Here is a 9,781-nt window from a genome sequence, read left to right on the forward strand (position 1 = left end):
AGATCACAAGGAAGGGACTGAACCTGCAGGCAAACCCCTTCACGTCACTAAGCTGTGGCCTTGAGGGGAAAAACACACCTCGAATGAACATCGCACAGACCAGTATCTCTAGGGCCAAGTCTGCTCTTACTTTTACTGATGGCCACAGGAATGTTGTCCGAATCATGGAAACAGCACTTCATGTCTGCTCTGCTCCACATTTATGCAAGGGTTCACAACATCATTTTATTGCATGAATAGTAGGGGAGGGGAAATCCTTTGAAGAGATTTTTGACAAAAGTGTCTTTTACATTGTCCCATCTGCTCTGTGTGAACACAGCAGGACCTGCCAGACACGTTTCCTTACAGAGGGCAAAATTATTCTTTTTACATGTCACTGGATCAGTAAAAATGAAGAGCAATGAGCGGTGACACAGTGGCTCCTGGACACACCTCAGGGCAGGTAAATCAGGATTTGCTGTTCACTTCACAGCCGGGAGATGTGGGGGTGGCCTCTTCTCCCAGGGAACAAGTGACAGGACAAGGGGACATAGTCTTAAACTGGACCAGGGGAGGTTCAGGTTGGACATCAGGAGGAATTCCTTCATGGAACGGGTTGTCAGGCATTGGAAGGGGCTTTCCAGGGAGATGGTGGAGTTACCCCTGGAGGTGTTCAAGGAACGTGGCACTCAGTGCTCTGATCTGGTTTACAAGGTGGTGATGGGTCGCAGGTTGGACTCAGTGATCTTGGAGGTCTTTTCCAGCCTCAGTGGTTCTGGGATTCCGGGATCCCCCTCGGCACCCAGCATGAGGTACTGCACTGCAGGGAGGCTCTGACTGCTGCTATAGCGCCCAGCGAAACGCAGGCACAACTTCATTCCTTGAGTGTACTTAAGGGTGAATGCTTCGCCTTTCTTGAGATTTCAGGCAAAACAACGGGAGACAGCGACCGTGTTCCCCAGCCTCGGCTGTAACGACGCAGGGAACGCCTCCAGCTCCTCCCTCGCGGGGGCTGCGCCACTTCCCATAGCCCACAGGCCGGCGCGGGGAGTCGAGGTGTCCCGCGGGTCGGGCCACAGGACACCGAGCAGCGCCGGGGCCGCTCCAATCCTTCCCCCCACCGCCATGCCCGTCCCCCTCCGCCGGCCGGATCGGATCGGGGCGGGGCCAACCAGTGGGCGGGGCCACACAGGGGGCCAAGCAATGGGCGGGGCCAATCGATGGGCGGGGCAAACACGGCGGGGCCAATCAATGGGCGGGGCCACCAATGGGCGTGGCCAATCCGTGAGAGAGGAATCAATGGGCAGGGCCAGGAGTGCGTCAGAGTCCATGGGCGTGGCCCGTGCCGCACATGCGCGGTGAGGCGCGCCCTGTCCCGGAAGCGGTGTCGGCGCCGTGACACGTCGCAGGGGCCGCGGCGGGAGCGGGGCCGGGCCGGGGCCGCGGGTGCGTCCGGGAGCCGGGCCCGTGTCGGGGGTACGGGAGGGAGGAGACGGGCAGAAGGCACCGGGGGTGTGGCGGGGCCGCGGCCGGGGCGCTGGGGCAGCGCGCGGCCCGAGGGAGGGAGAGGGGGCGGGGGGCGGCGGCGGGGCCCAGCGGCGGGAGGGGGCAGCGGGCAGAGCCGCCTGGCGCTGGTCAGGGCAGGGTTCGGGATCGGCCTCGCTGTTCTCTTGCAGACGTGGCGATGTCCGGGTTCGACGGCTTCAACACCGAATTCTACCAGACCAGTTACAGCATCGAGGACCAGGCGCAGCCCTACGACTACAGCGGGCGGCAGTACAGCAAGTAACTCCTGCGTGTGCTGTGTGTCCTGGGCACCCCCAGAGCCCCTCGGCCTCCTAGGATCCTTGACGGGTTTGGTTGGGAGGGACATTAAAGCTCATCCAGTTTCACTCCCTGCCACGGGCAGGGACACCTTCCACTATCCCAGGTTGTTCCAAGTCCCATCCAGCGTGGCCCGGAACACTTCCAGGGATGGGGCAGCCACAGCTTCTCTGGGCATCCTGTGCCTGGGGCCTCACCACCCTCACAGGGAAGGATTTCTTCCCAATATCCTATCTAACCCTGCCCTCTGTCAGTGTGAACTCTTTCCTTCTTGTCCTGTCCCTCCAGGCCCTTGTCCAAAGTCCCTCTCTATCTCTCCTGTAGGCTCCCTTAGGATGCTTCTGGGACAGTCTCTGTATTTGGGAAAGGATTGGCATTTCAGCCAGCTGCTGTTCCCTGTTGCTCTGTTTGGTGAACACAGTGTGTAAATGGAGATATAAAGTAGTTGTGTATCGAGTTCTTTGCCTGCTAGATTTTAGAGGGTGTATTAGAACATTGAAAAAGAGGTTATATGAGTAATCTGCATCTCCTTGGGAAACGAAATAGTGTTCTACAAGCCTGTCTGCACTTGGGGACTTAAAATTAGTGTCACACAAATGAGCCAGAAATGTCATGGTGATTCCCAGGCTGCAGTAGGGAAGTGTGGTGGATGTTCCTGGGTCAGGAGAGATCCTCGGAGCCTTGTGTGAATATCCAGCCTCAAGCTGAGGGCTTTGGTCACTTCCCTGTGATGGATGGAGCAGGTTGGTGCCTGTTTGTGACCTGAAGAGAGTCACAGTGCTGGGCTGGGGCTGAACTCTGCTACCATAAGGAGAGAAACAACAAGGAGTTTTAAATTTTCCTTCTTTATATTTACACAGTTCAATATTTTGGAGATGTTTACTGAGACATCTGTGATCAGACATGAGAATGATTAGTGTCCAGAATAACGGAGGAGTTTGTTTAGGGCAGAGGATGTATTTGATTGGGCTTTTTCATAATGGATCTGAGTGTGGTACCATTTAGTGGGACTTTTTAAGAAAAAGTGAAGGATTTGCTCTGATTCATTTGCTGAAATAAGCTTTGCCTTAGCAGGAGATGTTTGAAATGCAGCTCTGTGTGTGTCCTGACGTGGTGTTGTGCTTTGCAGGCACTATGGAGGCTACGAGTACCCTCAGCAGGCCGGGTTTGTCCCTCCCGACATGATGCAGCAGCAGCCCTACACGGGGCAGATCTACCAGCCAACACAGACCTACACTCCTGCTTCAGCACAGTCTTTTTATGGAAGTAATTTTGAGGACGAGCCACCACTGTTGGAAGGTAAAACTTTATGTTATGGACCAAATCCAAAACTCTTCCCAGTTTGGGGATAAGATGGTAGCACTGTGTGCATTCCCTGCTGGTGGGAGCGCTCAGTGGATTTGAAATTCTCATTGATTTTATTTTTTTTAACCTGTATTTTGGGTTATAAAATACATATTCTTGTGTGAACTTCCGGAGTTCTAAATTATTGTTTTATTGTTTCACACCAGCTGCTCTGTGGCAGATTTAATCAATTATCTGGAAAACCTAACTGCATGAAAAACACTTAATAGTTCTGTTGTTGCAAATAATAGTTGTAACTGCTCAGTTTTTCTAAAATAAATGGCCACAGGTACTTTCAGTTGATTCTTGGTTGGAACTGGAATGTTTCATTGCCAGCAAGAAATGCTAAACACTGCAGAAATGCCTGTGTGTAATACAGCCTGTGCAGAGTGTCAGAGCGGATATTCATTTACTGTCTGGATTGATGGAATCAGTTTCCAGCCTAAATCCATTGTTTTTCAGTCTCAAACAACTGAATAAACCCTTATTGTTGCTGGGCAGAGAGGCAGACCCCTGTCACCTGTACCCAGTCACGATACTTTCCACCCTCTGGGCTTTTTTTTTTGAAATTGATACTTTTATTTATTTTTAATTAATATTCAGAGTATTAATTTATTTACATAGGTGCTTCCCAGAGCAGTGAGCAAGGTATAACTGCATCTGAACTGGGGTTTGAGGCACAGCTCTGGTCAGACTGGATGGAGGGAGACTGGAAATCAAACGCAGCTGGAGGGAGCTGGGAAACTTGTTGTCACTAGATGCTGTTCAAAGGAGTGAGCATCTTTTAGTGGACTCAGTGCCTGATTTGTGAAATAGAAATCCCCCAAAGATAATTAACTATAGAGAAACTCATTTGAATTAGAAATCCATGAGGCAGCAGTTGTTGTAGACTTGGGGCAGCTGCGTGGTCTGTGCTGATGCTCTGTGGTGCACCTGCTTTTGGCACTGCAACAGGGAACTGGGCTGAAGGAGCCTCTGGGCTGGCCCAGAAGACTGTTTATAGTCTTACCTAGTCCTTCAGAAACCACCTGGGAACTTCCAGCTTTTGAGACCAGGAATATGTGGAGGCAACATGAGGAAAGATGGGATAACTCAATTTGTGCTCGGCATCAGATGGCTGTGGGGGAGATGGAAAAGTAGAGAGGCAGGGAAAGTGTAGAGTCGAGCAAATGTGGGCAACAGGAAGGGGAGGAATGAAATCAGTGTGCATCATTCTCTTCACTTGCAGAACTGGGGATCAATTTTGACCACATCTGGCAGAAGACACTGACGGTGCTGCACCCCCTGAAAGTGGCTGATGGGAGCATCATGAACGAGACAGATTTGGCTGGACCCATGGTCTTCTGCCTGGCTTTTGGAGCCACGTTACTGCTGGTGAGATACTGGCTGCAAAACATGACTGTGTGTGTATTTATGTTCTTGGAAACACTGGGAAAAGAGCCACATGATGTGTGGGTTTATTGGAAGTGACTATTTGGCATGGAGGCCAAAAAAGCATGTCCTGGCCAAGGATTTCATAGAATATCCTGAGTTGAAAAGGACCCAAAAAGATCATCAAAGTCCAACTTCTGGCCCTGTACAGGAGAAAAATTGTAGCCATATGCAAGAGATGCTGGGGCCTCACACATCAATGGAATCAGTAAGTACTGACACATGAGGTGTGACTCTCAGTGTCAAGTCACTCTGATAAAGCACTTATGAAACAAACCTGCTTTCACATTGTTTATTCTGCTTAATAGGTTAGTCAGTGGTGAAGCCTGGTGGGTTTTTTTAATTGACCTTAATTGGAATAACAGTGTGCTTTAATACCTCAATGGTGAGATGACAGAGTAGCAGCAAACAGTGTTCCTTGGCATTGAAAGCTTCAGGGTTTTTAATCAGTTTTTATCTTTGAATGCTTCAGGCACTGCTTTTAATTTCTGCATAAAATTTCACATTGCTGTGACAGGACACATTTTGGTACCAAGGGGACTTCGAACCTACTTTAATAAGTAACATTATTTATGGAAAATAGGCCAGTCAAATTAATGAATGTTTTTATAATAGATATGCTTGAATTTTCTTTCCCTAAGAAATTACTGGTTTCTCCTGTGTGCTTTATTAAACAACTCCATGGAATGTAGTGAAAGGAAGTGAGCTGAGCATGGCACAGGTTGCAGCAGGTGTGATTGTTTCCTGCAGTGCTCAAGGAAAAGGAGAGCAGCATTTAAGTACATTTGTTTTTTTGGAAGTTGTTGTGAGGGGACACCCTGGAAGCTGCACCCTGGGATCTGCATGTCCCTGTGTCCTGTTGGGTGTGCCTTGGGGCAGGGAAGCATCAATTCTGGCCTAGGAAAAGCAGGTGATAAGATACACTGAAATAATCCAGATGTGCTTTCTACATACTTATTAACAAGCTAAGTTTGATTCTTGACTTTTTAAAATCTACCTGAGTTAATCCTGAGTTCATAGCCAGTGCTTTGCAGCTCACCTTTAGCAATTCCTGGGAATTTTTAGTAGATTACCTTGTGCCAGAACTTTGTTCAGTCTGTCACAAATTAAGGGACTTCAGCTCTGGGTTTGTCAAAAAGTTCCTGAATTATGTTTCTTGGTCTTTATGTACTAGTACTGTAAAGATTATTATTGCAAGTAATAAGGAACTGTTATTGATTAAACCTAAAGAGTTCATAGGCAGAGATCAGAGAATAACAATCTGATAAAAAGTCTGTTCATTAAGATCTGTAGAGTGAGGAGAAATTCCTGCCTCGTGGTTGGCTGGAGTGTGCGGATGTCCTGGGGCTCAGGTGGGAGAGTTACTGCCTGTGCAATGTGCGGGTGGAGTGCAAGGGGGAATGAAGATACTGTAACCATCCCTTCCTTCTCCCTGTGGGGGAGAATAGATTTCTAACCCTCCCATAACTCACACACATCCTCTGCTTTGCTTCCAGGCTGGGAAAATCCAGTTCGGTTACGTGTACGGGATCAGTGCAATCGGCTGTGTGGGAATGTTTTGTCTCCTGAACCTGATGAGCGTGACTGGGGTCTCCTTTGGCTGTGTGGCCAGTGTCCTGGGATACTGCCTGCTTCCCATGATCCTGCTCTCCTCTTTTGCAATTGTATTTTCACTACAGTAAGTACTTAAAATCTATAATTTGTTAATAGATTCCTCTCCCGAGAGGGTGAAGAAAGTTATTAAAAGGAATTTTCATATGCAGTAATAAAGGTGTGTATAATTGAGTATGACAGGAGTTTTTACTAAGTGTAAAAACATAATTATCAATAGTTTTTAGGTATTTACTGGGGGAAAGGTGAGTGAAAACTGGTTTTATCTGAGTCAATTCACAGCTTTTAAATAAATAGACTGAGAACAATCTCAGGTTTGTTTTCAGCCAGCTCTGAATCTGACAGATCTCAGTACCTGTAAAGTCTGAAAGTAAATATTATTTAATATGCAAATTAGAATTTTACAAACACAAGAAAATGAGTGTGGTTCCTCATAACTGAAATTAGGGAATGAAAAGAAACAACTTGCTACAATTACTCACTGCTTTTATGTTTCATATGCACAAAGTTAGTTTTGAGGGGGTTTTATGGTGTTACAGTTGACTAAAATTGTTCTGAAGTTTCGGAATCACAGACTGGTTTGAGTTGGAACGGACCTTAAAGGTCATCCAGTTCCACCCCTCTGCCATGAGTAGGGACACCTCCCACTAGACCAAGTTGCTCCAAGCCATGTCCAACCTGGCCTTGGATACTTCCAGAGATGGGGAGTCCACAGTCTCTCTGGGCAACCTGTGTCAGTGCTTTTACTGGGACTATTTAATTTAATGTCAAATATAAAAGCAAAAATTCATCATAGAATCTGTACAAGGTATTGGATGAATCCAGGTGTGACTCCTATAAGTGTATATACATAAGGCTTATATGAATTCTCTTTTTTCTACATTTCCAGGGGGATGATGGGGATTATTCTAACAGCTGGAATTATTGGCTGGTGCAGCTTTTCTGCTTCCAAGATCTTTATCTCTGCCTTAGCCATGGATGGACAGCAGCTCCTCGTAGCCTATCCCTGCGCGTTGTTGTACGGAGTCTTCGCCCTCATTTCGGTGTTTTGAACAGACTGTCCAGACTGGGGGACTCCAGTGGGCCAAAAGGAAAATCCCAACTTAGAACATGGAATTGGACCAGAAACAGCTGCAAAGAACTGTCTCGTGTTGCTATCATGAAACTTACACCCGTTTGAATCACCTGGAACAATGGAAAAATGTCTCATGTTGACTTTTTTAGGACTTTGAATACTGTTTTCAATGACCTGGGGTGTCCAGAGCTTTAATACATGTTCATGCTTATCAAGTTCCTGTGATTTCTTTCCCATTCCTAGATCTTTAGAAAAAGTAACTCTTGGTTGTTTATTTGAGGGTTGTGATTTTGTTTGTTTTGTTTTGTTTTTTAGGGTTGAAGTTATAAATTGGTAGATTTTCATCCAAAACAGTTAATGGAACTGCCATGAATTTGGGGGACTCTGGATAAATCTGCAGTAATGAGGAACCTGTTTCCTGACCCCTCTAACCAAAAGCAAAATGTACAAATGAACAAAAGGAATTAGAGTATTTTCTGTATCTCAACCAATATCCTCTTAAGCTCTTTGGTCTCAGTTATTTGTTCATTTTCTGTGAGAGTATTTCAGGATTTAAGGTACTTAAATTATGAATTAGAAAACATGCTTAAAAGTGAAAGGGATCTGTAATTCTGTCACACTTGAAACATGACCACATATGGGTGTCTGAGTAGCTTTATGTTAACTTGTGTTTCTGAAGAGGACTTCGACAGAGGTTCTTTCCTTCATGGTGCACATACTGGTAGCTGAAGAGGAATCTCTTGCAGTACTTCCAAGGAAAACACCATTTTGAAAACGTTATGCTTGTCAGTATTGTAGTTACTGTAAAATAATTTAAGGCATATTGATTAAATTTTCCTTAAATTTTGAAAAATTTGTTTGATTTTCCTTAATATTTCTTTTTTTAATGTTCAGTTATTAAAATAGAAACTTCCATATCAAAGCAAAATAATTATTAAAATTGAATTCAGTGAGTGGATTTGGTATTTGCTTCAGTCACAAATAGTTAAACATAATGAGAAGTATAATCTGGTTTGGGATGTTAATCACAAAAATTCTTAGAGGTGGGAGAAGGGGGAAAGCAGAAGTGGTTGTTCTTCACTTGGTAATTTGTAAAATAAGCAACAACAGGCTACAGACATTTTTTATATAGGGAAGGTTACTTACATATGTAATAATTACATGCCCCCATCTTGGAAATGAAAAAAATGGCAAAGTGCTAGATTATAACTCCTATTTTTTCAGCAATTTAACCCGAGGGATTTAATGTCATTGCAGTGATGCAGTGTCAGTGTGGTGTCCCTGTGTCCTGCCTATGGAATGAGCTATTGTGGAGCTGAATCAATGCTCAACCGTGTTCTGTTAACACCTTCTGGTAAGACCCCACTTGGAATCCATCTTCAAGGGAAGCTTTCGTCCCAGTGACAAAGGAATGAATTATTCCAAAGGCTTTGCACATATTTTTGTTCGTTTTCCCTTAGTTCTGCACATTCTCCTTAAAATAGCTTCCTAGTGCCACTGAAGTTACTGCCCAGGTCCTTTGTTGGCCAGAGGCAGCTTCTGCTCGTGTCCAGGGAAGCTGTGGGAAGTGTCACATGAGTGTTAAACCTTCGAGGACACAACACTGATGCACAAACCATTCTGACTTCATTGTGTGCTGTAACAGGCTGGTACAGTGAATTTTGAAGCTCACACACGAAACCCTGCAATTTCCTTCCAGAAATGAATTCAAAAGCCCAGATGATTTTCTCCTTTGATACGTTATTATAAATTACCACCTTGAATAAATGTGGTGGGTGGATTTTGTTGAGCAAAATGTTTTACTCTGTAGTTTTGATGTCCCTGGGACAGACTGCCCGCCCTGCTCTGGGGCACCAAGTTCTTTAGTGAAGAACATGGTGGAGCACCATGTGCTGTGTCTGTGCAAGTAAACTGCAGTGATTACTAATGAGAAATAATTAAATACACAGCTCTAATACATAGAAAATCTCCCACACTTGGAGCACATCAGGTTCTAATAGCCCAATATTTTATTTTGGGAAGCAGCTCATTCAGCTTACCCTGTGTATTCCAGTGAGTCTTGAAGCTTGCAGTGATTCCATAGGTACCTTCCAGGGTGCTCAGCTGTTGTTGAACTGTGAGAAATAATACCTTTTTGTCACCACAGCACAAGCAAGCTTCAGTGCACAGGAAAAAAACAAAATTATCTCACTGTTGTCCTGGCAATGCAGCTGCTGAGTTTGGAGAGACCAGAGGAGAAGGGATTTATGTTGATGTAGATGCTCACAAAGTCAACAGTGGAGGGTACTGTACATTCTACTCCAGCAGGAGGTTTGACCTGAGAGTATTCAGGTGTGTTTTGTGTTCCTCAATACAGAATTTAGCAGTGCATTTCTAGGTGGTCTCTTGGGGCAGAGAGAAGCACATGGGAGCAGAAGGTCAAACACTTGAATTTGTGGAGGACTTGATAAAAACATGGTGTTATGTCTAGACTGATTGTATTAAATATCCCGAATTTCTGGTACATTAATTAATGTG

General features: G+C 45.4%; 1 protein-coding gene across 2 annotated transcripts; it reads left to right on the forward strand.

Annotated features, from left to right (window-relative positions):
- Positions 1-1,338: 1,338 nt before the first annotated feature.
- YIPF5 (Yip1 domain family member 5) lies at positions 1,339-8,119 on the forward strand. 2 transcript variants are annotated; one of them, XM_071570407.1, is made up of 6 exons: positions 1,339-1,425; positions 1,656-1,764; positions 2,933-3,102; positions 4,376-4,521; positions 6,075-6,256; positions 7,079-8,119. In XM_071570407.1, exons 2-6 carry the CDS (start codon positions 1,664-1,666, stop codon positions 7,239-7,241), a joined length of 762 nt encoding a protein of 253 aa, XP_071426508.1. In that variant the 5' UTR covers positions 1,339-1,425; positions 1,656-1,663; the 3' UTR covers positions 7,242-8,119. The 2 variants fall into 2 exon arrangements, with proteins under 2 accessions (XP_071426508.1, XP_071426509.1); XM_071570408.1 differs by having other exon boundaries at positions 1,350-1,455.
- Positions 8,120-9,781: the final 1,662 nt, after the last annotated feature.

Source organism: Pithys albifrons, chromosome 15, assembly GCF_047495875.1.
Source record: "Pithys albifrons albifrons isolate INPA30051 chromosome 15, PitAlb_v1, whole genome shotgun sequence".
Classification (NCBI taxonomy): domain Eukaryota; kingdom Metazoa; phylum Chordata; class Aves; order Passeriformes; family Thamnophilidae; genus Pithys; species Pithys albifrons.